This window comes from Catharus ustulatus, chromosome 16, assembly GCF_009819885.2.
Source record: "Catharus ustulatus isolate bCatUst1 chromosome 16, bCatUst1.pri.v2, whole genome shotgun sequence".
Classification (NCBI taxonomy): domain Eukaryota; kingdom Metazoa; phylum Chordata; class Aves; order Passeriformes; family Turdidae; genus Catharus; species Catharus ustulatus.
Genome location: NC_046236.1, coordinates 1,588,814 through 1,615,705, shown reverse-complemented (window position 1 = coordinate 1,615,705; position 26,892 = coordinate 1,588,814). Strand labels below are relative to the sequence as shown.

The window sequence follows — 26,892 nt, the reverse complement described above, 5'->3', positions numbered from 1 at the left end:
CAGCTCACTGTGCTGCAGAGGAAAGGGCTGTTACTCGGCTCGTTTTCTACCACAGAGGTTTTTGGGCTGTTTTTGGTGCCCTCTGCCCCGTGTCAGGCTGGGTCACCCGCCCTGGCTTCCCCTGGCTGTCACTCCCGCAGCGCTGGGCCCTGGCCAGGGAGCTAATGCTTCCTATGGGATCATCCCACGGGATAACAGGCAGCCTGTGCCTCAGTTTCTCCTCTGGGAGATGGGGCTAACAGCCCTTCCCTGTGGGAATTCCCAGATGGAATCCCACAGCTCCGACATCTCCATTGTTCCAGGACTGATCATCCGAGCGTTTCCCCGAAAGCAGAGTCCAGCCCCAGCCCAGCCAAATTCCTGCCCGGCCTCTTGGCACACAGCAAGGCCATGAAGGGTGAAAACACAATGAGACAAACTCCATCCCGGGGAATGTTTCCTCCACAGGATGGAAAACGTGGTGTGAGGCAGTAGAGTGCGGACCCGGAGTGGGGCTGGGTGGTCAGGAGGAGCCCGGGGAGGAGTGACCGTGGTGAAGGGCTGTGGCAGTACCCTGGGAGCACAGGGATGCCTGTGGGTGCCATGGTGCCCACCCAGCACAGCCTCCTGCAGCATCCACGGGGATGATCCAGCCAGAGCTGCTCCAAAGGACCCCCACCCATCAACCTGCCCCACACGAGATGGGGTTTGGGGAGCAGTGCCCCAAAACAGCTCTCTCGGTGCAGATGTGTCCAGGAAGGTGCCGGGGCTCCTCATTCCATGGGATCAGCCCCATTGTGGGGATCCATCCACACACCCCAGATCGGGAACCTGCTGGGGACTGTGGAGCCCTTCAGTCACGCTGTGGGTGGGCAAAACAGAGAGTGGTGGCACTGCCGGTGTGCTCCGGTCCCTGTCCCCATCCCTGTCACACAAAGGCAGTCGCCGTTTCCCGCCATTTCCCCCCCTCCAGCCCCTCTCCCCCCTCTCCTGCTCCCTTCGCCCTCCTCCTCCCCGGCTGCCGGATAAAAGCCCGAACGTGTGAACCGCGGGGCACAAAGGAGAAGCACAAAGGCAGCCGGGCCTGCTCAGCCTTCCCTGTAGCCCCCAGCACCGAGAGGGACCCCCCGGCAGCCTGCCCACCCTGCCTGCAGCACCCCAGAGCTGCCATGGGACACAGGGGCGGCCCTGAGATCAGGGGATCCCCAGGAGGATCAGGATGAGGTCCTGGGGTTTGAGGATGCCCCATAGTGTTGGATGATGCCCTGGGATGAGGGGAAGCCCCATTATCTCAGGATAAAACCCCTAGGGCTCAGAGATACCCTATAGGGACAGGATGATGCCTCTGGAGTTTGGGGATACCCCATTAGCTCAGGATTGAGCCCCCAAGGTCCAGGATGCCCCAGAGCGTCAGGATGAGGACCTTGGGGCCAGAACAAGCTCTACCCCACAGCCCTTAGCAAGAGAAGCAAAAACCTGACAACACCGAGTTCAACCCCACAAACGCTGCCACCCCTTGGGGAGCTACACCCCAAATCTGGCATCAGGTCTGCTTCTACCCCCATCGTTTGACCCGGACAAAGCCGAGGCAGCACCATCCCAGCGCGGGGAGGGATGCTGGGGCTGGAGCGGGACCCTGGGCCCCTTAGCCCCGTCCCCCGCGCCTGCGTCTGGCTGCCGACAGCTGGTGGGAAGCGGCTTTCCCAGCACATAGCGACAAATTCCTGGCGGTCAGGGCTGCTTTGCAGCCGCCGCGGCCCCGGCGGGGGGAAGCTGCCCTGGAAAGAGGAGGATTAAAAGCTCTTTTTGCTCCAGTGACACATCGCAACTGGTCCCCTCGCACGGCCACCTGCTCGGGCCGGCGCGCCGAGATGCTGCGGGCACCCCGGGGCTGGGGCAGGAGGGGATGGGGCACCCCCTGCTCCATCCCAGGGGCCCAGCGAGGAGGGCTCAGCCTGCCTGGCCATTGCTTCCTTAATTAATTTGCTCTGCAGCACCACAGGGGCGCTTGGGCCGCTCCAGGGACCAGCTCATCCCCACGGACCATCCTCCTTCTCCTCTGCAGCCCCCCGTGTTTCCCCAGCTCCGATTTCCCTGGATTTTCTGCACTAACCAGCTCCACCTGCCAGCAAGAAAAAGCAGAAAGCAGAAAATCAGGGTGATCCCCGTGACCCCCAATTTGGCCACACTGGGTCCTTTGGGGCGGCTGGGGAGGGAACAGCCCTGGGACGTGTTTTGGGGGCAGCTCCACCTCCCCGTTGGAGCCCCATTGCTACTCGGGGGAATGTGATTAATAGGGTCTGGTTGTCATTAAGTGCCCTGAGCTGTGTGTTTGGGGGTAGAACACGTGCATTTATGTGGGTGTGTGTGCATCCTCATCCTGCCTGGTTCCCACAAATCAGGGTGAGGTGGGAGCAGGAACACTCCTGCCTTTGGCAGCTCCATTCCTGCCTCCTCTGCAAAGAGGGGCTCTGTGGGGTTGCTGCTGGGCCTGTGCTGGCCCCAGCACCGAGGAGGGGGAATCCCACCCCCCAATTTCGCTTCCCTGCACCCCAAAGCCATTCCGAGGATGGGAACAGGGTAATTTCTCCACCAGCAATGGCCCCAAGGACACCAGGGTATGTGATGAGGTTGGTGGTCCTGTGGCAAGGACATGGGGGCCACCCAAAATGGTGCTGGAGGGGGACCCCAAGGAAACCCCACAAACACTGACTCACAGGCTGAGGAGAGAGCAGGGGGAGGTGACAGCAGTGACATCCTTGGTGACATGTGGCCACCCTGGCAGGGGGCTGCAGCCCTGTGTGCCCTTCTGAACGGGTGTTGTTCCTGGGCTGCTTGGGGGGGTCACTAATTGGGGCTGGGCAGAGGCTGCGGGGCCTGCCTGCCCCCCCGCATCCCAACGCCTGGAATTTTCCCACAGTCGCTGCTGCCTCTCAGCAGGAAAACCCCGGGCTGAAGCAGCACAGCCCCCAACAGCCTCACACGGGTGTGCACAGCCCCCAACAGCCTCATACGGGTGTGCACAGCCCCCAACAGCCCCAAATGGGTGTGCACAGCCCCCAACAGTTTCACACGGTGTGCAGTCACAGCCCCACATGGGTGTGCACAGTCACAGCCCCACACGGGTGTGCACAGCCCCAAATGGGTGTGCACAGCCCCCAACAGTTTCACATGGGTGTGCACAGTCACAGCCCCACATGGGTGTACACAGCTGGTCACAACTGCACCTCACCAGGCACAACTACACACTTTTAGTGTGCACAAAAGCAGTAACCATCCACAAACCCATGCACATCTGAGTAGGACTGCAGGTATCTGTGCAGGACTGTGCACAACTGCACACAACTGTGCACAGCCACATCCAGCCTTGCACAGCCCTGCTCCACTGCACACAACTGCTCACAACCATCCTCACCTGCACAGCCACTCACAGGTGCACAAAACCCTGCACAGCCACACTGTGCACATAACCATGCACTAGTGTGCAGCGTTGCACAGCTGCACACCACTATGCACACACAGCCTTGCAGACACAGTTGTTCACAGCTGGGCACTCCTGCACACAGCCCTGCTCACCCATGCACAGCTGGAACAGCCCTGCAGGACCACGCACAGATGCACAAACCTGTGCACAAGCACACACAGCCCTGCACAACAACACCAACAGCTTCACACAGGCATGTTCACCTGTGCACGGCCATGTGCACCCACCACAACACCTCCCGTGAGTGTGCACAGCCCTGCACAACCACAGATCTGTGTAACAGTGCACAAACACACAGATCTGTGTAACAGTGCACAACCACAGATCTGTGTAACAGTGCACAACCACACAAAACTGTGTACCAGTGCACAAACACACAAAACTGTGTAACAGTGCACAACCACAGATCTGTGTACCAGTGCACAAACACACAGATCTGTGTGTAACAGTGTACAAACACACAGACCTGTGTAACAGTGCACAAACACACAGATCTGTGTAACAGTGCACAAACACACAGACCTGTGTAACAGCACAAAACACACAGATCTGTGTAACAGTGCACAACCACACACATCTGTGTGTAACAGTGCACAAACACACAGATCTCTGTGTAACAGTGCACAAACACACAGACCTGTGTAACAGCACAAAACACACAGATCTGTGTAACAGTGCACAACCACACACATCTGTGTGTAACAGTGCACAAACACACAGATCTATGTGTAACAGTGCACAACCACAGATCTGTGTAACTGCACAAACACACAAAACTGTGTACCAGTGCACAAACACACAGAACTGTGTAACAGTGCACACACAGATCTCTGTGTAACAGTGCAAAGTGTACACAGCCATGCACAACTGCACCTGTCTGTGCACAGCTGAACCACTGCTCAGGTCTGCACACACCCTGCTCAGTCATGCACAACTGCACATACACCACTGCAGTGACTCATAACCTCACACAACTGTGCTCCTCCATGCAAACTGTGCACAACACACACAGTGGGCACAGCACTGCACACAACAGCCGTGCACAGCCTGCACACAGAGAACTGTTATCACACACACACACACACACACACACATACACACAGCTATCACACACAGAGAGTTATCACACACACACACAGCTATCACACACACACACAGCTATCACGCACACACACAGAGCTGTCTCACACACACACACACACACACACACACAGAGCTATCACACACACACACACACACACACACACACACACACACACACACACACAGAGCTATCACACACACACACACACACACACACAGAGCTATCACACACACACACACACACACAGAGCTATCACACACACACACACAGAGCTGTCACACACACACACACACACAGAGCTATCACACACACACACACACACACACAGAGCTATCACACACACACACACACACAGAGCTGTCACACACACAAACACACACACACATACACACACAGAGCTATCACACACAGCTATCACACACACACACACACAGAGCTGTCACACACAGCTATCACACACACACACACACACACACACACAGAGCTATCACACACACACAGCTATCACACACACACACACACACACACAGAGCTGTCACACACAGCTATCACACACACACACACACACACACACAGAGCTATCACACACACACAGCTATCACACACACACACAGCTATCACACACACACACACAGAGCTGTCACACACAGCTATCACACACACACACAGCTATCACACACACACACACAGCTATCACACACACACACACACAGAGCTGTCACACACAGCTATCACACACACACACACACACACAGAGCTGTCACACACAGCTATCACACACACACAGAGCTATCACACACACACACACACACACAGCTATCACACACACACACACACACAGAGCTGTCACACACAGCTATCACACACACACACAGCTAACACACACACACACACACACAGAGCTGTCACACACAGCTATCACACACACACAGAGCTATCACACACACACACACACACACACACACACAGCTATCACACACACACACAGCTATCACACACACACACACACACAGAGCTATCACACACACACACACACAGAGCTATCACACACACACACACACACACACACACACACAGGGCTGTCACACACAGCTATCACACACACACACACACACACACACACAGACAGAGCTATCACACACACACAGCTATCACACACACACAGAGCTATCACACACACACACACACACACACACAGAGCTATCACACACACACAGCTATCACACACACACACAGCTATCACACACACACACACACAGCTATCACACACACACACACACACACACAGAGCTGTCACACACAGCTATCACACACACACACAGCTATCACACACACACACAGCTATCACACACACACACACACACAGAGCTGTCACACACAGCTATCACACACACACACACACAGAGCTGTCACACACAGCTATCACACACACACAGAGCTATCACACACACACACACACACACACACACACAGCTATCACACACACACACACACAGAGCTGTCACACACAGCTATCACACACACACACAGCTAACACACACACACACACAGAGCTGTCACACACAGCTATCACACACACACAGAGCTATCACACACACACACACACACACACACACACAGCTATCACACACACACACACACACAGAGCTGTCACACACACACACACAGAGCTATCACACACACACACACACACAGAGCTGTCACACACACACACACAGAGCTATCACACACACACACACACACACACACAGGGCTGTCACACACAGCTATCACACACACAGCTATCACACACACACACACACACACACAGCTATCACACACACACACACACACACACACACACACAGAGCTGTCACACACAGCTATCACACACACACACAGCTATCACACACACACACAGAGCTATCACACACACACACACACACACAGAGCTGTCACACACAGCTATCACACACACACAGAGCTATCACACACACACACACACACACACACAGCTATCACACACACACACACACACAGAGCTGTCACACACAGCTATCACACACACACACACACACACATACACACACACAGCTATCACACACACACAGCTATCACACACACACATACACACAGAGCTGTCACACACAGCTATCACACACACACAGAGCTATCACACACACACACACACACACACACACACACACACACAGCTATCACACACACAGACAGAGCTATCACACACACACAGCTATCACACACACACACACAGAGCTGTCACACACAGCTATCACACACACACACAGCTATCACACACACACACACACACACACACACACACACACACAGAGCTGTCACACACAGCTATGACACACACACACAGCTATCACACACACACACACACACACACACACAGAGCTGTCACACACAGCTATCACACACACACACACACAGAGCTGTCACACACAGCTATCACACACACACAGAGCTATCACACACACACACACACACACACAGAGCTGTCACACACAGCTATCACACACACACAGAGCTATCACACACAGCTATCACACACACACACACACAGAGCTGTCACACACAGCTATCACACACACACAGAGCTATCACACACACACACACACACACACACAGCTATCACACACACAGACAGAGCTATCACACACACACACACACACACACACACAGAGCTGTCACACACAGCTATCACACACACACACACACAGAGCTGTCACACACAGCTATCACACACACACAGAGCTATCACACACACACACACACACACACACAGCTATCACACACACAGACAGAGCTATCACACACACACAGCTATCACACACACACACACACACACACAGAGCTGTCACACACAGCTATGACACACACACACAGCTATCACACACACACACACACACACACACACACAGAGCTGTCACACACAGCTATCACACACACACACACACAGAGCTGTCACACACAGCTATCACACACACACACAGCTATCACACACACACACACACACAGAGCTATCACACACACACACACACACACAGAGCTATCACACACACACACAGCTATCACACACACACAGCTATCACACACACACACAGCTATCACACACACACACACACACACACACACACACACACACACACACACACACACAGAGCTGTCACACACAGCTATCACACACACACACAGCTATCACACACACACACACACACACACACACACACACACACACACACACACACACAGAGCTGTCACACACAGCTATCACACACACACACAGCTATCACACACACGCCCCCCCTCCTGTTCACACCCGCTCTCAGCCCCGCAGGCTCTGCCCCTCCTGCAGCCCGGGGGCGGGGCCAGCGCGGATCCCCGGGGCCGTGTCCCTCCTGTCCCCAGAGCTGTGTCCCTGCCATCTCCTGGACCCTGCCCCCGTTCCCGTCCCGTGTCCCGGTGTCCCGGTGTCCCGGTGTCCCGGTGTCCCGGTGTCCCGGTGTCCCGGTGTCCCGGTGTCCCGGTGTCCCGGAGCCGCTCCTGGCGGAAGGGCCGGGCCGGGCTCCCCTCCCCTTCCGGCAGCCATGGAACCGTGCTGGGAGCCGGGCGAGCCGGGCGAGCCGGGCTGGGCACGGCCTGAGGGCGAGCTGGGGGGCCGGGGGCTGCTGGCCTTGGCCGTGGCCAGCGGGGCGGCCGCATGGGCGACCTGGGCTGTGCTGCTGATGCCCGGCTTCCGCCGCGTCCCCCTGCGCCTGCAGGTACCCGGCACCCCGACCCTCCGTCCGCCACCCCCAGGCTGCCCCCTGACCCCTGTGTCCCCCCAGGTGCCCTACCAGCCCTCCAGCCCCCGGCAGGTGGCCAACGCCCTGGCCCTGCTGCGAGGCCGCGCCGGGAAGACCGTGGATCTGGGATCCGGAGATGGACGGCTCGTAAGGGCTGGGCCCTGCGGGGGTTTGGGGTGTCCGGGGTGGGCGAAGGGCAGGGGGCGGGGAGGGGAGACCCCCACCTGGCTGCTGACTGGCTTCTGGCTCTGGTTCTGGGTGGCCCTCCTGGCTACAGTCCAGGACCATCCCGAGTGCTCCCAGAGGGTCCTTGATGGTGTTGGACAGCTGTAGGTTGGTTCTAGACTGTCCTAGGTATCCCTAGATATTCCTAGGTTGTCCTAGACTGTCCTAGGTGGTCCTAGGTGACCCAGCATGGTCCTAGGTGGCTCTAAGCAACCCCAGGTGGTTCTAGGCAGTCCTAGCCAGTCCAGGGTGGCTCTAGATGGTCATAGGTTGTCCTTGACAGCCATAAAAGACATCACATGCAGGGAGCAGGGTGGGAGTGGGGGCTCTGGGTGGTGCTGAGCACCGAGGTCACCCTGCCTGTGAGCCAGCAGGATGGGGTGAGTGGAGCTGGGCAACAGCCCCTGCCCACCAAAATCCTGTCCCAGACTCAGCAATGAGATGCTTTGGCTTTCAGCCCTCCCTCTCTCCCTCTTCAGGTGCTCGAGGCTCACAAGCAGGGGCTGAGGCCAGCCCTGGGCTATGAGCTCAACCCCTGGCTGCTGTGCCTGGCCAACTACCGTGCCTGGAAGGCTGGGTGCCATGGGAATGTCTCCTTCCTGAAGAAGGATCTGTGGAAGGTAACAGCATCCCGAGGCTCTGGATGTGCTCAGGGCAGGGCCAGAGCTCTGTTTGCATCTCCAGCATGGATTTGCTGATGGCTGCTTGCTCCTTCCCCATCCCACACTGCTCCTGGGAGGTGGAAAACATCCTCCTTTCCAGGGGAATGGCAGATGGGATAGCCCATGGCCAGTCCTGCTGCTCTGAGGAGAGGTCTGACAGGGTCACCTGCAGAGAGGAGCTTCTCAGGCTGACATAAGGTATTTGCAGCCTGACCAGAGAGAATCCACCAGGGAATATGGGTCTGGGATGGTGGTGGAGGCAGGTGTTCCCCAAGATGTGCTGCTTTCACACCCACACTTCCCCATCCCACGTTTTGTGGCATCTCTGCTCCCTCCAAGGTTCCAAAGATCACCCACAAGGCTTGGATGCTCCAAGAGTTGTCCCTGCTCTGCCTGTTGCTCGTTTTCCCCCTTTTCCTTCTGTTTTAAGGTGGATCTTTCTGACTGCCACAACGTGATCGTGTTCCTGGCCCCCAGCGTGGTGAGTCAGTCCCTCACATCTTGAGTTGTTCTGGGCCAGATCAAGGCTTTTCTTGGGAAAGAGAGGGGATCTGGGATGGAGTAAGGAAAAGTGGGCATCATTGTGGGTGAGTGGTTTGGTGCTATGCAGCATTTGGATTTACAGAACCATGGAATCATTAAAGTTGGAAAATCCCTCTGGGGTGGAGTTCTACCATTCCTCCAGCACTGCCAAGGCCACCATTAACCCATGTCTATGCTGGGATGGTGACCCCACCACTGCCCTGGGCTGCTGTGCCAGTGCCTGACCACCCTTTCCATGAAGAAATTTTCCCAATATCCAACCTAAACCTCTCCTGCTGCAAGTTGTGGCCATTCCTCTTGTCCTGCTGCTCATCACTTGCTCCAAGTCCCAGCCTTATACAGGGCCTGTAACAGCCCTGTGCTTTGAAGGGTCTTTGGTGCCCCAGAAGCTGCCCCTGGTGGCACTGCCACTGTGTGCCTGTGACCTGTCCCTGGCTGTTTCTCTCTCCAGAAACCTCCCTTGGCCACCAAGCTGCTGGCAGAGCTGCCTGACGACGCCCGGGTGGTGGCTGGACGCTTCCCCTTCCCCTGCTGGACCCCCAGCAGCAGCCTGGGGCAGGGGCTGGAGCAGGTCTGGGCCTATGACATGAAGGAGGTGCGGCGAGAAGTGCAGGGCAGTGCCCAGGAAAGCCAGGTCTGACCCCAGCCTCGTTAAGCCTGGTTTAACATCAGCCTCATTAAGCCTGGCATTAAGGGTCAGAGCCACTCCAGCCCTTTGCTCAGCTCAGGACAGAAGTGCTTGGCCAGCATTTGTCCTGGAGACTTGCAGGGTGGCAGTCCTTCATTTTTCCAGAGTGTGAGCAAATCAAGGGAGGAGAAAATCAGACCTCGAAATCCTGGAGTTAACCTAGGATTTAAGGGATAAAGCTCCAGTCCCTCTTTTTGGACGATTGCTAGTTTATTTAATTTTTAAAAATAAAGTTTTGGTTGATTGTTCCTCTGAGGTTTTTTCTTTTGAGCTGCTGGGTCGTCCCAGAGCTGGAGCAGCTGCTGCTCCTGGACTCAGGCTTTGCTCCATGATCCTTCCCAGCTCACCTCCATGAAGGATCAGTTTGGCCCTGCTCATCAAAATAATTTTCCATTTTCCACTCAAACACAGAGGAAAATGGGGTTTTCCCACCACAGAGTCACAGATTCATGGAATGGGTTGGGTTGGAAGGGACCTTGAAACTCCTCTTGTTCCACCCCTGCCATGTCCAGGGACACCTTCCACTGTCCCAGCCCTGTCCAGCCTGGCCTTGGACACTTCCAGGGATCCAGGGGCAGCCACAGCTTCTCTGGGGCAGCCTTTCACCACCCTCACAGTAAAAGAGCAGCTCATCCCTTTGTCCAACCCTGGAACAAATCCTGGCCTGGGCCAGCCTTGGCTCTGTCTCTCAGGAGCCATGAGGGGAGTGGGGCAGGAGCAGCCCTTAGTCCATCCAGGTCTCATCCAGGGAAAATGTTACAGCAGGAGCAGGAACCTGTCCCCACAGCCCAGCAGAGAAGAGCTGCCTGGGAACCTGACCCCATGCCCGAGGTGTGCTCAGGGAAGAGCAGAATTCCTGCAGCTGACAGATGGCTGGGGACAGACAGACACAGTTGTCCTGTCTCATTTTAGTCCTGTGAATTTAAGACCAGGAACACCCACGTAGTTTCTCTCACTGTTGTCACCTCCCAGCCTGGGAAGGATTCTTGCCTGGCAGTCCATAAAGCTCAGCCCTCCCTTGGAGTCCAGGTGTTCCCCAGGCTGGGGCTGCTATGGCTTCTGGCTGGCACTCCTGGCACGGGGCACCTGGCTGCCCTCAGCACTCCTCAGCTGGAGGATCTCCTGCTTGTACCTGCAGTGCAAGTGGCACTGTCACTGCCTGGCTACTCAGGGTCCCTGGGCAAAGAGCCATGCCAGGAGCTGAGCCTGGCACAGAGTTCCTGCAGCCTTTCCCAAAGAAAAGGGCTTCAGGGGCTCTGCCAGGTAAGGGCAGATCCTGACCCGACAGGAGCAGGTGGATCATGTCCTGACACACCTGCCCTGCTTGGCCTCTCCCTTCCCAGCCCTTCCCTGCTGTTCTCCCTGATGTTCTTCCAGAGCAGGATGAGCCAGGGAGAGGGGAGCATAGATCAGGGGCTGCTGGGGGGGCCTAGGTTAGAACCTGTGAAAAAAAGAACTCTAAAGGTTTTAGACTTATAGATTAGGCTTTGGATTTCAGGTTCCTGTGAAGGTTCCAGGGAAGCCTTAGAACGCCTTCCAGGGCCTAAAAGGGCTCTAGCAGAGCTGGAGAGGGACTGGGGACAAGGGATAGAGGGACAGGACACAGGGAATGGCTTCTACTGCCAGAGGGCAGGGATGGATGGGATATTGGAAAGGAATTGATCCCTGGGAGGGTGGGGAGCCCTGGCACAGGGTGCCCAGAGAAGCTGTGGCTGCCCCTGGATCCCTGGAAGTGTCCAAGGCCAGGTTGGACAGGGCTTGGAGCACCCTGGGTTAGTGGAAGGTGTCCCTGCCCATGGCAGGGGTGGAAATGGATGAACGTTTATGTCGCTTCCAAATCAACCCATTCCCTGATTCTGATTCTTCCCAAGGATGGGTGAGCCTGCAGGGAAGAACGTGTGGCAGGGCATGTCTGTCCTGCTGCCCTGTGGGACAAGAGATGGTGGCAGCTGGCTGCACAGCTGGAGGAGCAGTGGGACATCAGCTGTGCTGGCAGGGTCAGCAGTGGGCACGGAGACGTCACTGGCACCGAGCCTGGAGCACGGGGGTTGCCTCATCTCACCTGGCAAGGTGCTGATCTATGTACCCCTGCAGCTCTGACACCTGCTCCTCTGCCACCACAGCCCGAGTCAGCAGCTGGCTTCTCTCCTGCTCCAGGTCCTCCTGCAGGGGCAAAAAACCATGGAGAAAACATGGAAAAAAAGGAATCTGTGCGATGGGAGTGATGTTGCTCAGTTCCTCTCTGCTGCATGAGTCCAACCTTCCAACCACTTCCCCATCACTCTGACCTCTCAGACACGACATCTCCCTTCTTCTGGCCACAGACATACACCTGGTGCAGCTGCTGAGCTTTACATGCCCAGGGAATGGTGGAGCACTCCCTCAGGTTGCTGTGGATAGGGAAGGGCACGGCATGGAAGCAAATATCCCTGCAGCCAGCAGGAACCTGACTGGCAAGCTGATTCAGATTCAGCCTAGACTTGAACCAGGTCAAACAGAATCAAGGAATTGTGGAATTGTGTGGGTTGGAAAAGCCCACTAGAGTGCAGGTGTTAACCCAGCACCACCAAGGTCACCACTGCCCCATGTCCCCAGGTGCCACATTCATATATCTGTTAAATCCCTCCAGGGATGGTGACCTCAAGCTGTGCCAGTGCCTGACCACCCTTCCCGTGAAAAAATTTTAACAATATCCAACCTAAACCTCCCCTGGCACAACTTGAGACCATTTCCTCTTCTCCTGTCCCTGTTCCCTTGGAGCAGAGCCTGACGTCCCCTGGCTGTCCCCTCCTGTCAGGGAGTTGTGCAGAGCCAGAAGGTTCCCCCTGAGCCTCCTTCTCTCCAGGCTGAGCCCCTTTCCCAGCTCCCTCAGCCTCTCCTGGTGCTCCAGCCCCTTCCCCAGCTCTGTTCCCTTCCCTGGACACACTCCAGCCCCTCCAAGTCCTGTCATGAGTGGCCCAAAACAGCCCCCAGGACTGGAGGTGTCCCAGCAATGCCTGCACTGGGCAACAATCAGCCCCAGTTTGTTACAGAGATGCCAAAAGGTTGTTCTGAAACATGGGCAGGAGTGACAAGGGGCTGCTCTCCTTCCTTTAGTAGCAGGGACAGTAAAGACTTGAGACACCACCAGCCAGGACCTGCCAGCATTGCTTGCAGGGCTGAGGCCAAAGCCACAGCAATGCTCCAGGGCAAGTGATCCCCAGGGAATGGGCACAGCCCCCAGGCTGCCAGAGCTTCAGGACTGTTTGGACAGTGCTGCCAGGGATGCCCAGCGTGGGATTGTGGGGGTGTCTGTGCAGGGCTGGGGGATCCCTGTGGGTCTTTCCCACACAGGATATTCTGTGACTCCATGGAAGCTCAGCCCTCCAGCCTGGGGCAGCGTCTCAGCCCCAGGGCAGGAGCTGAGGCAGCACATGTTTATGGGTGAGAGACAGGCTTTGGCCCCAATGGGTGTTCCAGACCTTTACCTGGGTGTTGAGTGCAAATTCTTGGAGCTTCTTCCTCACGTCTGCCCAGCCCTTCTCATCCAGCTTCCTGGGACAGAAGAGTTCCTTTGGATTATGCCCAGACATCAAACCCAGCCCCTCCTCACATCACACAGCTCCATACAACTGGTGCCCACCCCACCATGATCCTCAGAACTGGAACCTTTCCTTTCCCAATGCCCAAACTTCCTCAGGGTGTGCATCACCATTGGGGAGTCACAGCCCTTCTGCCAACCTGGGACTCCTCACCCACAGCCTGGGTGTTCCAGAACCACATCAACGCAGAAAGAGTCCTGAACCAGCCCCTGCAGGGCTGCATGTGATGGGAACAGGGAGCCATCGATGCCAAGGGCTGGCACTCGCCCTGCGTGGAGCAGGGAGCTGTTCTGGTCAGCGAGCACCAGCAGAGGTGAGCTGTCTGCACAGCCCGGCGTGGGAAAGCCCTTCCCACCCCGTCCCAGCCTCCGGGAGGGAAATACAGGTCACATCTGAGCTCGGGGAATTTGGGCAGTGTGAAGGCAGGAATGCATTGTGCTCCCTCCAGCTCCCTCCGCAGCTTCCCAGCGCCTGGCTGCGCTTTCGTGGGAGCCCGAGGAGAAGGGAACAATGAGCAGGGAATTGGGGCAGCTGGTGAACCCCCAGCATGGGAGGTGCAAGGAGCTGGGCTTTAAGGTCCCTTCTGACCCTGCCTGTTCTCTGACAAAGGCAGGAAGCTGCGGGAATTGGAGCTGAAGTGCTGCAGGAACACCGGGACCCCTGTCCCTGTCTGGAGGAGCAAGGTAATAGCAAGGATTAACCCAAAGTGTGTGGGGTCTCTTGGCAGTTAAAAAAACCCCAAATGATGAGATGCATCGCTGAAATTCAGGTTCTGGACTTTCCATGCCCTGCTCATGTGGTCTCTGCCCAAATTACTGCATTTACTCACGGACCACTGCTATTTTCAGTGTGCCAGACATGGCAGAGGCTGGTTGAGGCTTGAGTTTGTGCCTGAGACAGCCCTCCAGAGCCCGGGGGCTCTGGCACTCACCCACTCTTCAGTGCTGGCATCCAGCTAATGGAATATTTGACGTGTTTTCTAAGTGAGCAGCTCAGGTTTCTCCTGCGCTTTGTTCCACCCCTCCACAGCTATGGTTGAGTTTTAGCAGGATAATGGGGCAGGGGAAGAGACCCATCAAAATGAAGCAATTCCGGGGTTTGTTGGGATGCCAGGGAGGCATCAGCACCGTGGCACCAAAGGGTTTCAGCCCAACTCCTGCACTGGGAAGGAGGAAAAACAGAACCATCCCAAACTGGGATGGGCCTTTCTTAGGTTGTGAGCCACCAAAGCACTTGGGCATATGCTTAACTTCAGCTTTTAGAGAGGTCAGCAGGGCTAAAAACATGATTAAATCAAATACGTGCTAAGAGCTTTCTTGGATCAAGGCCCAGTGACCAAGGCTCTTCCTGCAGGAAGCGCTGTGCTGAGGGGACAGCTGCCTCTTCTTCCAGAGCAGGCCCCCTTTCCCTGCTTATTGCTTTCTCCAGCCAGGCAAAAAAAGATCCCTCAATCCACACATTCATGAGAATTTGGAATGACAGATATCCCAAGAAACAAACAACACTTACTGGTCCGGAGGCACAGAGAAGGCAGAGGCTCCTTTCAGGCTTTTCTGGAGGCAAAGGAAGAAAAGAATTCCTGTAAACACGAATCCATTGCAATCCCAGATTCTGCCACTTTCAGAGAAATCCTGTCATGGAATGGGTTGGGCTGGAAGGGACCTCAAGGATGATCCCATCCCACCCTCTGCCATGGGCAGGGACACCTTCCACTGTCCCAGGCTGCTCCAAGGCCCAATGTCCAACCTGGCCTTGGGCACTGCCAGGGATCCAGGGGCAGCCACAGCTTCTCTGGGCACCCTGTGCCAGGGCCTCCCCACTCTCACAGGGAGGAATTCCAACCTAAATCTCTCCTCTTTCAGTTTAAATCCATTCCCTTTGTCCTGCCACTATCTGCACATGTAAAAAGACATTTTCCCTCTTTTTTGTAAGGCCCCTTGGAGGTGGCACAAGGTATCCCAGCACTGCCACAACCACCATGGCAAGGAAAAGATAGGCTATACAATCTGAAGGTTTCAGGTCTCCCATCCTAGGAATTTTTAAATGAATTTATCCTGTGCCATCCAAGACCCACACTTGCCCAGTGGGAGGATATTTGCCCAATCTTGGCAGTGTCCAATGCCAGGTTGGACAGGGCTTGGAGCAACCTGGCACAGTGGAAGGTGTTCCTGTCCATGGCAGGGGTGGAATGAGATGAGCTTTAAGGCCCCTTCCATGACTCAGTGGTGGCCTTGGCAGTGCTGGGGGATTGGCTGGACTCCATGATCTGAGAGGGCTTTTCCAACCTAACCAATCCAGTAATGCCTTAAGGAAGGGGCTGAATCTATAGCTCATGAAACTCTTCCCACCCAGCCACAGCTCCCGACCTTCTGCAGCTCCTGGAGCTGCATCTCCAGCTTGGCCTTTTCCTCCCGCAGGCGGTTCAGCTCCCGGGAGCTGTTTGTCAGCAGCTCTGGGTCTGTGATGCAGAAGTGGAGCTCAGCAGGGCCACAGTCCATGGCACTGCTCCCCAGGGACCGGATCTGCTCCCTCTGCAGCCTGCAATGAGCACAGGGTCAGTTTGGGGCACATCACTGAGCAGTTCTGCCGCTCCTGAAGGTGCCACTCACTGGGACCTGCTGGTTCTGGCCACCTGCAAAGGAAAAGTGGGAGAGTTTCTGAAGGGAGCTTGTCCTAGAGCTATTTGTGGCTTTGATACCACAAGTATTTCTGCTGCTTCCCACAGCCCAAGCTGTGAGAGAGCTGAGAGCACTGCAGGGACGGGCTGGGAGGTGGAGCTATTTGTGGTACCTCTGCATTTCCACACCATCCACCGTGGGATCAATCTCTCACCCTGCATTTTAAGTGGGAGGAACATATGTGCAGAGCAGCTCCATGGGGTCCAGAGCACCCTGATGTGCAGCTTGATCCTGGATTGCCAGGAGCAGGGAGATAAATGTGTGTTCCAGATCCTCTGCTCCATCTGGGAGCTCTGTTTGCCTCCTCTAGGGCAGGGGATGGGTGTTATGGGGCTTTTCCCCTTGGCCCTGAAGGAGGAGGTGGCTGAGGTTTACCCATACGCAATCAGCAGGTTCTCGTGCTTCCTGGCCAAGTCCTTCATGCGTTTCTTGTAGCCACGAGCTGCCCGAGCCAGCTGCTCTTCCCGGCACTTGTAGGAAGCCCGAATATCCCTGAGCATACTGTCCACAAAGTTCTTCATGGCAGCTTGGCCAGCTGGGGCTTTGCTGGGTCCTGTCACACTGCTGGGTTTGCTGTCCATGTAGTTCTGTACATGCATACAGAGAGAAATCCAGGGAGAATGGCTTCCCACTGCCAGAGGGCAGGGCAGGGTGGAATATGGGGAAGGAATTGTTCCCTGGGAGGGTGCTCAGAGAAGCTGTGGCTGCCCTTGGATCCCTGGCAGTGTCCAAGGCCAGGCTGGACAGGGATTGGAGGAACCTGGGATAGTAGAAGGTGTCCCTGCCCATGGCAGGGGTGAGACTGGATGGACTTTAAAGTCCCTTCCAACCCATTCCATGATTCTATGGCAGCCCATCCCCTCTGCACCCAGGCTTCCTGTATGGCCACAAAAAATTATTGGTGAGCTTTTGCTGGGACTTTTCTTGGTCAGATTAAAGGAATTTAAAACCCCCTTTCTTTATTTATTTACTCTAATTTATTATCAGCAGCCTACAAGAGGAGGGTGTCAGTATGGAAAGACCTGAGGGAACGGCTGGAGCTGTGCCAGGGGAGGGTCAGGCTGGAATTATTCTTCCCCCAGGGAATGGGCACAGCCCCGAGGCTGCCAGAGCTCCAGGAGTGTTTGGGCAGGGATGCTCAGGGTGGGATTGTTGGGGTGTCTGTGCAGGGCCAGGAGCTGGATCCTTGATCTCTCCAGCTCAGGATACTCCGTGATTCTGTGACACCCCCCAGGGGCAGGGCGTACCCACCGCCACATCCCTGATGTAGCGCGCCAGCCGGGAGCGATATTCCTCATTCAGCTCCTTCAGCCGCAGCTGCAGCCGGGAGTTCTCTGCCTCCACCTCCTGGAGCTGGCCCTGGGATGTGAGCAGCACCTGGCACAGCAAACAAAAATCCTGCAAAAATCTCACTCCTCCGGCTGAGCTCATAAGAGCTGAGGGTCTTCATTTCCAGATATTTGGCTTCACTAGAGCTGGGAAGGTCCTGGATTTTCAGAGGAACCCACTGGAAATGTTTATAATTCCTATTCCCCTGCTACCTTCTGTCATTTGCCACCCCCCACCCCGGTGATTCCACCAACTCTTTCTGCAAACCAGCGAGCAAAATTCCTCCCACCAGCTTTGCAAGCAGCACTTCCACCACGTGCAGGAGGAAACTGCAAAGCGAGAACCTTGGTGTGACAAGCTCCGTGGAGAGGGAGAGGTGTTGGAGCACCTGGATCCAAGCCCTGCAGGCTCAGGAGGAGTGCAGGATGGGGTGGAGGGACCCTGTCCTCACCGTTGATTGTTCCGCCAGCCTGCGCCGGCCGGCCCCGACCGCTCCCTTCGCCTCCTGCAGCTCCTGCCCCAGCGCCAGCCTGGACATACAGGAAGAAACTGGGTTTATTTTAACCACCCAAACTCCTTCTCCATCCCTGAGAGTGTTCAGAGCCAGGTTGGATGGAGCTTGGAACAGCCCCCAGTGGGAGGTGTCCCTGCCCTCAATGAGATGCGCCTTAAGGTCATTCCAAACCAACCCATTCTGGGATTCTGGGATTCTCCATAGGTCCAACACAGCCAGCCTGGGGAAGAAAATCACTTTGGAATGACAGAAATCTCCCAGCAGCAGCTGCCTCCCTCCAAATGCATGTCAACCAGTGCCACAAAATCTCTCCCACTAAAGGTGAGCACCCTCCGCAGTTCAGAGGGTCGAGTCCTGGAGCATCCCTACTGGGGCAGCCTTTCCTGGGACATTGCCCCCATTCCAAGGTGATGGAAAACCCACTGGGTGTGGAAAACGCATTGGGTGTGTAAGGGCTGGGCTGGATTCATCCCTGGGATGTCACACATTTGCTGTGTGTCACAGAGATCGGATTTTCAAGATGTCTCTGAACATCACCAACTTTAATCAGACAGCTCTGAAGAGCCTTAAAAACATCAGGTTTTCCTTCCAGGCCTCTCTTCTTCCAAGGCTGGATGGTCATTCCACCCCCAGGGCAGAGTGCCTCCTCTCCTGCTCCCATGGCTCAAATCCAACAATCCCACAAACACCTGGCCAAGCAGAGGGACACTCACACTCGCTCCTCCAGCTTCTGCTGCTGCTCTTCGTGGGTTTTCTTCACTTTTTCCAGCTCCACTTTTATGTGATCCTGGTTTCCAAGCAACTGAGAGAGAAATGAAGAGGAAGATGAGGCAGAAGGCTGAGTGAAAAGAGGACAAAGTGAGGAGAACTCGAGCTGAGCACTTGTCCAGCTGAGCAGTGACATGCAGGGGCAAGGACTGCTTTTACTGGGAGGCACTGGTGCCCTCTAGCACGGCAGGAATGGTGTGTGATGCACAGCCAGGGCACGTGGAGGTGCACATGTGTCATTCTCCTGAGGGAAATGCTCACGTTGAGAGTCAGATTCCCAGCAGGAGCTGGTGGTGGAGCCCAAGCTGGTTCTGCAAGGGCTGCAGATGGGGAGGAGGCAGGGAGCTGTGCTCTCAGTTTTGGGTGCTTCATCACTCCCAGATTTCTCAAGTGTGGGAAAGAAGGGGGGAAAAAAGTATCCTCTGCACTTGTTGGCTTCTAAGCTCCTGTCTGTGCTCCCCCTGCCAGGGCATGGACCCAGGGAATCACCTCTGCCCTCCTCAGCTCTGCCTGCACATCTGGAGTTATTCCTGTCTCATTTCACAACTGCAGAGTTTTAAAAAAGGATTTTAAATGAATCAAGGCATCAGCTGATCCACAAAACTCAAGTTAGCACCAGGAGGTGCCAGCCACAGTTGGAATCAATTCTCCTCTGCTTCCCAAGGATCCAGCAGCAGACCCCCGCACACTCACGTTTCTTTCCAGCTCCTGCTGCTCGTGTTCAGAGGCAGTTGCATCCTCAGGCTGCTTTGGGGAGAGAGAAGAAGGGGCCTGGTAGATCCCTGTTCTCCAGGGGGCTGGTGGAAGGGCAGAGTGTCCCTTACCTTCCCCCTCTGAGCAGAGTGGGGCCATCCTGCTGCTCTCCCCTTTCCCTGCTCGGGGGAGGATTGATGGGCCAGGCCAGGGGGGTGGATGCTCTCTTTGGCCAGGCTGAGCAGCTCCTGGGTCAGCTCCTCATTCCTCATCATCTGCCAGGTCAAACAAGAAGTAAAGAACTTATGAAATCCCCCCTCTGGTCGGCACATCCCTGCTGTTCCTGGTGTGTGCTCCAGGCAGGCATCCCCTCCCCTCCCCAAATCAAAGTTTTAATTTTAATTCTGTGTGCTATGTCCAAAGATAATGGTGATGTTCTGGTTCTCATGGAAATGCATTGCCAGGGTTATTCCCATGGAATGTTATCCCTCTGCACATCTCACACTCAAATCCAGATCCCCGTGCCAGCTCTGGGCACAGCTCTGCCACCAGCTCTGCAGGTCTGCAGCTCCCTCCTCACCCTCATCCCACAGCCTCCCTGCGTCTTCCCAGCACTTCAGGAATGTCCTTCCCTATGGAACAGCTTTGAGCAGTGCTGGGCTCCACAGCACAAGGAGAAGGACCAAGTGTCCATCCGTCTATCCATCATGCATCCATGCATCCATGTATCCATCTCTCCATCCATCATCCATGCATCCATACATGCATCATCCATCCATCCATCCATCCATCCATCCATCCATCCATCCATCCATCATCTATCCATCATCCATCCATCCATCCATCCATCCATCCATCCATGCATCATCCATCCATCCATCCATCCATCCATCCATCCATCCATGCATCATCTATCCATCATCCATCCATGCATCATCCATCCATCCATCCATCCATCCATGCATCATCCATCCATCCATCCATCCATCCATCCATGCATCATCCAACCATCCATCCATCCATCCATGCATCCATCTATCCATCATCCATCCATCCATCCATCATCCATCCATCCATCCATCCATGCATCATCTATCCATCATCCATCCATGCATCCATGCATCCATCTATCCATCATCCATCCATCCATCATCCATCCATCCATCATCCATCTGTGATATATGTTATAATTCGTGTTTATATAAAAGGATTGTATGAAATAAAATAAAGTAAAAAGAACCTCTTAAAACACCAAGCACCCGGGGCCATAGACAACGGCCGTAATTAGCATATCAACAGACCTAGCCTGGTGATCTCCACAACGGACTGGAAAAGGGGACTGGAAAAGGACCTGTTAAGTACCACATATCAGGCAGCCGATCACCTCCGCTGGTTCCCGTAAGCACTCCCAAGGAAAATTACACATCAATGCAGAGCATACACAGCCTTCATCAACACTCAGGAAAGACCTTTGTCCAGGGCAGCACCAGAAAAAGATTTAATCTAAATATGAGAATCTGCAGCAGAAACAAAGGAAATTCTCGCCTCAGGCCAGGAAAAACTGTATAAAGCTGGACTCTGAGATGGCAGGGTGTGAACATAGGGAGATCTGATGCGGTAGAGATCAGATCAGCATGTGTGTCCACCCAGTGCCGACCCCGGGCTCGGCGCTGTTGTGTTTTAGCTTGTGGCTTCCCAGGACCGTATTTTCGGTCGCAAAAATAAAAATTGCTGTTTTGCTATTTAATTCGACTTGATTCAGTTATTATCTATAACACATCCATCCATCATCCATCCATCATCCATCCATCATCCATCCATCATCCATCTCTCCATAATTCCATCCATCCATCCATCATCAATTCATCCATCATCCATCCATCATCCATCTCTCCATAATTCCATCCATCCATCCATCCATCCATCCATCCATCCATCCATCCATCTCTCCATAATTCCATCCATCCATCCATCCATCCATCCATCCATCCATCATCCATCCATCCATCCATCCATCCATCCATCCATCCATCCATCATCCATCCATCTATCCATCCATCCATCCATCCATCCATCCATCCATCCATCCATCCATCCATCCATCCCTGATCCATCCCTCCCTGATCCATCCCTCCATGGCTCCCTCTCTCCCTCCCTCTCTCCCTCCGGGATGACATAATCCCAATTCGTTTGGAATGCGTCCCCCCAGCAGCAGCCAGCCCACAGCCCCGTGTAGGCAGCGAGATTCAAAGCAGTGCTGGTGTGAAGTGACACATTTCCAAAAGATAAAGAGGATCTGAATGAGAAAAGCTCTGTTACAGGTGATCTGGAAGGAACACTGGGGGAATTCATGTCTCCCAGGAGGGTTTCTGTGTAGATAACAAAGCTTTGATGGGGTTTATGACTGGGGACAAGCTTGAGTAATTGTTACCATGGCAGTGAATCGGGAGGATGGGAGGCAGAGGTCATCTGAGTCATCCGTGGAGAGAATAGCTTATCAAAAGATAGCACGGGGTGGGCTGGGGGAGAGCGGGGAGAAAGGAGGCTGACAAAGAGGTGAGATATACAGCTGTGAAACCTGACAGCTCCGCAGAGACAGCCCGCTTGTTCCCGGCCCGCAGCGATCCATCTGCAGCTGTCAGCCCTGACAATCTGATCGCAGGGGTCACAAGGACCGGTTTAGCCAAAAAAAAAAAGGGGGCATTCCCCGGGTTGAGTTGGGCTTCGCTGCCTTTCCTGAGCTCCCTAGCCTGGCGTGGCTCCAGGGAAAACCCCGGCGTGGAACCCAGAGCGCGTTTGGTCCCCCCCGGGGCTGCCGCCGCAGCCGGCGCGAACCTGGCGGGGACAAAAGGAGAAGGAAACGGAGAGCAAGGAAAGGTCAGAGCCTTGAAAAGGAAGAATTTACAGCGAGTCAGAAAACAGGCACCGAGTGCCTGCCTGGCATCTCCTGCGAGGCGCTTCCCAAGGGCTGGGCAAGGCCGCTCCTGGCCGGGACAGACAGGGCGATGTGTGAATCCCGCGGACAATGGGACCGCGACAATTCAGAGGCTCCGACTGTTCCCGGACAAGGGGACGTGAATGAGCTCGCCGAGCTGCTCCTGCGCCAAGCAGCCATGACAACATATTGGCAAGGTCACAAGTAGCACTTGTAATTGGGAATGAGTAAAAGGTTCATTGTCTCCCCCAGAAGAGCGCCAGGGAAGGGGAGGGGGCAGAACCGCAGGCTGCTTTTCCCATTTCCTTTGGGAAAGTCCGCACTGGGAAAATAATGAGCAAGAGGCCCATGTCGCGACAAGTCCCAGGCTGCCAAGTCGGAGCCTCTCTGGCTTCAGGCAGGGATTTTTGGGAGTCAGAGCCAAGGAACTGGGGTAAACTCCTCGGCATATGGAGGACATCCAAGGAATTCACCTCTGGTTTCTGGACCCGTTTCACCACTTCTTGGAGCAGCCTGGTCTAGGGGAAGGTGTCCCGTGGTAGAGGGTGGAATGAGATGGGCTTTAAAGTCCCTTCCACCCCAAAGCATTCCATGACTTTGTGGTTCTTCAGGATGCTGTCTGGCACAGAACTGAATCCATGTACTTTCACTCTCTGAAACATCCCAGGATCCATGTGAAAACAGTGTGTTTTTACCACTAACGTGCTAAACCCATCATTTAGCTGTCTGAAAATCCACTCTTTGACAAACCCATTGCACTCCCTTGGGGACAAGAAGCAGCTGAGAGTGCTGATGGCTGAGATATTCCTCCCTGAGCCAGGCATAACCGGGAGCAGGGCGGCTCTGCCTCCAGCGGGATCGCGGGGTGGGATCAGCCCCTGCCGGAGCTGAGTTCGCTCCTTGTGAGAAATTCCCATTTCTCAGCTTGTGGGAGACAAATGATCTCTCCACGAGGGTCACTAACTCACGGATGATCATTATCCTGCTCTGCCAGAGCCCATCCAGACACACTGGACCAAAGCAGCATTCCTGCTCCACATCTTCCCAGCACAGCTCGGCAAGGAAAATCGGGTCATTGAGCTGAAGCAGCTCAACTATCTGGTGGGGGAGGGAGGGAGGGAGCAGGAGGGTGTCAGTCATTCCATCCGATTCGAAAAGAAGGAGAAGCGCGAGGGGGGAGAGGGAGGGGACAGAGGAAGGGCTATTGAAGTAGCCAAAGAAATACAAAAATCTGGGTCCAAAAGCCTCTGGTTAATCATTGCTAAGCTGGCAGTCAGCGGGAAGGTGTCTGTCTTTTAAGGAACCGTCACAAACTTGCTCGAATTTGGTGTTTTTATAAAGTTGCCGACCTGAAAGCTGCCAGGCCCCTTCCTGCCGCCCGAAATGAGAGCAACTCCAATCTCTTCACGTGCAGGCTGCGCAAGCCGAGCAGAAAAAAAGGGAAACAAAGCGTGCTGGCAGCGCGGAGGGAGCGGCCCCGGGCAGCCCCGCCGTGACCTCCGGGCAGCGCCGAGGGGCCGGGGGGAACGGGAGGGCTATGCCCGCAGGGTGCCGGCAAGCAGCGGGTCAGCGTGGGCACAGCCCTGTCCCCAGCCCTGTCCCCAGCCCTGTCCCCATTCCTGTCCCCAGCCCTGTACCCACCAGCCCTGTCCCCATCCCTGTCCCCATTCCTGTCCCCAGCCTTGTCCCCAGCCCTGTCCTCAGCCCAGTCCCCAGCCCAGTCCCCAGCCCTGTCCTCAGCCCAGTCCCCAGCTTTGTCCTCACTGCAAGGGCGGGTCCTGCACACCCTGCAAGAGGAGTTGTGTGTGTTACATCAAATCCTTGGGGACAATCCCAGGGCCAGGCCCTGCCGTGTCACAGCTCAGAGCTGGACGTGTCCTGGCTGTGTGTGCTGGGACCCAGAACGCCCCCTGTGCTGGGTTGAGCCCCACTGTGGGCAGCAGGAGGGGGGGACTCTGCCCGGAGGGAGGGACTCTGCCCTCTCAGGGGAGACCCCACCTGCAGAGCTGCCCCAGCCCTGGGGCCCAGCACAGGAAGGACCTGGAGCTGCTGGAGAGAGCCCAGAGGAGGCCACAGAGCTGCTCCAAGGACTGGAACCCCTCTGCTCTGGAGCCAGGCTGGGAGAGCTGGGGGTGCTCACCTGGAGAAGAGAAGGCTCCAGGGACACCTCAGAGCCCCTTCCAGGGCCTAAAGGGGCTCCAGGAGAGCTGGAGAGGGACTGGGGACAAGGGACGGAGGGACAGGACACAGGGAATGGCTTCCCATTGCCAGAGGGCAGGGTTAGATGGGATATTGGGAAGGAATTGTTCCCTGGGAGGGTGGGGAGCCCTGGCACAGGGTGCCCAGAGAAGCTGTGGCTGCCCCTGGATCCCTGGCAGTGTCCAAGGCCAGGCTGGACAGGGCTTGGAGGAATCTGGGATAGTGGGAGATGTCCCTGCCCAGAGCAGGGGGTGGCACTGGATGGTTTTTGTAGACTCAGTGCCCTTTAAGAGGTCCCTTGAACAGAACCTTTGTACAATTGTGTGAGAAGCCTCTCTGGACCTGAGCTGTGACCTAAAGCCAAGCAAGGCTTGGCACAGCAGGGACACGTGAGGTGGAGCTGGCATCTCTGCGATGAGCCCTGGGATGAGCCCTGGGATGAACACTGCAGCCTGTCTCACCTCCTGGTCCAGCTCTCTGCCCAGGGCCAGGTAATTGCTCTTCAGGATGATGAACTCCTGTGCCAGCTCCTGCCGGCTGCTCTCCAGGGCCCGCAGCCGCTCCTGAAGGGAATCTCGCTCCCCTGTGACCCTGGCACTGCCCAGCTCCAGCTCCTGCACCCGGCTCTCCAGGGCCAATATCTGCATAGGGGGCAGCAGGGTTAGACATGGCACAGGCCAGCAGCAACAACAGGGAGGTGATTTCACAGCAGCTCCTTGGGATCTGGGGTGCTGGGGGGATAATTCAGCTCCAGGTAGAGCCAGGAGAAGATGCCAAACAAAGCAAAGGTGGGTGTGTGAGGAGCTTCAGAGCTGCATGAAGGAATTGGCAGGGCTGAAATTGGCTATTCCCAAATGTGGGTACCTTGTTTTTCAGTTCAAAGTTCTCCGTCTCGTAATGCTCCTTCATTTTGTTTGTCTCGATCTGGAGCTCCACGAGGTCTTTGGAAATCTGGGAGAGACAAAGTCAGTGAAGGCCATGGATGGATTCTGAGGCCAATGTGATGTTTGAACACGACACATCCCCCTCTAGAAGGAGGAATTTCCCCCCAGATTTCCCACTGTGTATCTCACAGAGCTTCACAGCTCAGTTCACTCCAACTCTCAAAGTTTTACCTTCAGCTTTTCCTCTTCACTGAGGGCCATCCTGACTGGGAAGTCTGTCTTGGATCCAGGCAGCTTCCCCATCTCCTCCTGTGGGTCTCCAACCTGGTGCATGTCCTGGTTCCTGTCCTCCAGCTGCACCTGGATGCAGAGAGCAGCTCCAGCTGAGCCCCCCTCTCCCCTGCCACTCACCCACCACTGCTGCTGGAGGAGCTCAGCATATCCAGCTTTCCAGAACCTGAACAAATCCCAGCCAGGCTTTCCAGCTGCCATTTCTCCCCTGCAGGTAGGATTTCTTAGGCAGAGTGCTGGTTCCATGACCTGGGAAGGGGCTGCAGACCTTCATACCTGTATTTTCAGTCAGCAAGATGCTCTGTCAGAATACTCACGTTCTCCTTCTCTGCAACAATTCCAAGATCCATGTGCTCAGGGGCCAGGATCTTTGCACAGTGTTGGGCAGGCAGTGACTGAGAAGCCAAGGAAGGACCCGAGGATCTCTAAGGAACTTCTCCCAGGAGGTCCAGTGCTGTTGCTACCAACTTTGGTTACCAGAGGGTGTGGCTTCCACTTTGATTTTAAGGTGGCTCCAAACCTTACAGCCACCCTGGGAGCTGCTAGAGGGAAAGCAATGGCATTTCC

General features: G+C 55.4%; 2 protein-coding genes across 6 annotated transcripts; one reads left to right on the top strand and one right to left on the bottom strand.

Moving 5' to 3' along the window:
* Positions 1-26,776, bottom strand: CCDC78 (coiled-coil domain containing 78). Of its 4 annotated transcripts, none has more exons than XM_033073988.1 (16): positions 26,643-26,776; positions 26,266-26,394; positions 26,015-26,101; positions 25,612-25,791; positions 24,301-24,366; positions 20,148-20,291; positions 20,017-20,070; positions 19,269-19,357; positions 18,493-18,571; positions 17,964-18,089; positions 17,088-17,299; positions 16,401-16,572; positions 15,544-15,587; positions 13,921-13,987; positions 12,516-12,616; positions 1-841 (listed from the first exon to the last, which is right to left on the bottom strand). In XM_033073988.1, exons 1-16 carry the CDS (start codon positions 26,673-26,675, stop codon positions 766-768), a joined length of 1,659 nt encoding a protein of 552 aa, XP_032929879.1. In that variant the 5' UTR covers positions 26,676-26,776; the 3' UTR covers positions 1-765. The 4 variants fall into 4 exon arrangements, with proteins under 4 accessions (XP_032929879.1, XP_032929877.1, XP_032929878.1 ...); XM_033073986.1 differs by lacking the exon at positions 1-841 and adding an exon at positions 11,012-11,585; XM_033073987.1 differs by lacking the exon at positions 1-841 and adding an exon at positions 11,012-11,585 and having other exon boundaries at positions 17,094-17,299.
* Positions 8,071-10,701, top strand: ANTKMT (adenine nucleotide translocase lysine methyltransferase). Of its 2 annotated transcripts, none has more exons than XM_033074019.2 (5): positions 8,071-8,311; positions 8,378-8,482; positions 9,040-9,180; positions 9,653-9,703; positions 10,217-10,701. In XM_033074019.2, the coding sequence occupies exons 1-5, from the start codon at positions 8,138-8,140 to the stop codon at positions 10,403-10,405; spliced, it is 660 nt and encodes a 219-aa protein (XP_032929910.1). In that variant the 5' UTR covers positions 8,071-8,137; the 3' UTR covers positions 10,406-10,701. The 2 variants fall into 2 exon arrangements, with proteins under 2 accessions (XP_032929910.1, XP_032929911.1); XM_033074020.1 differs by having other exon boundaries at positions 8,213-8,307.
* Positions 26,777-26,892: the final 116 nt, after the last annotated feature.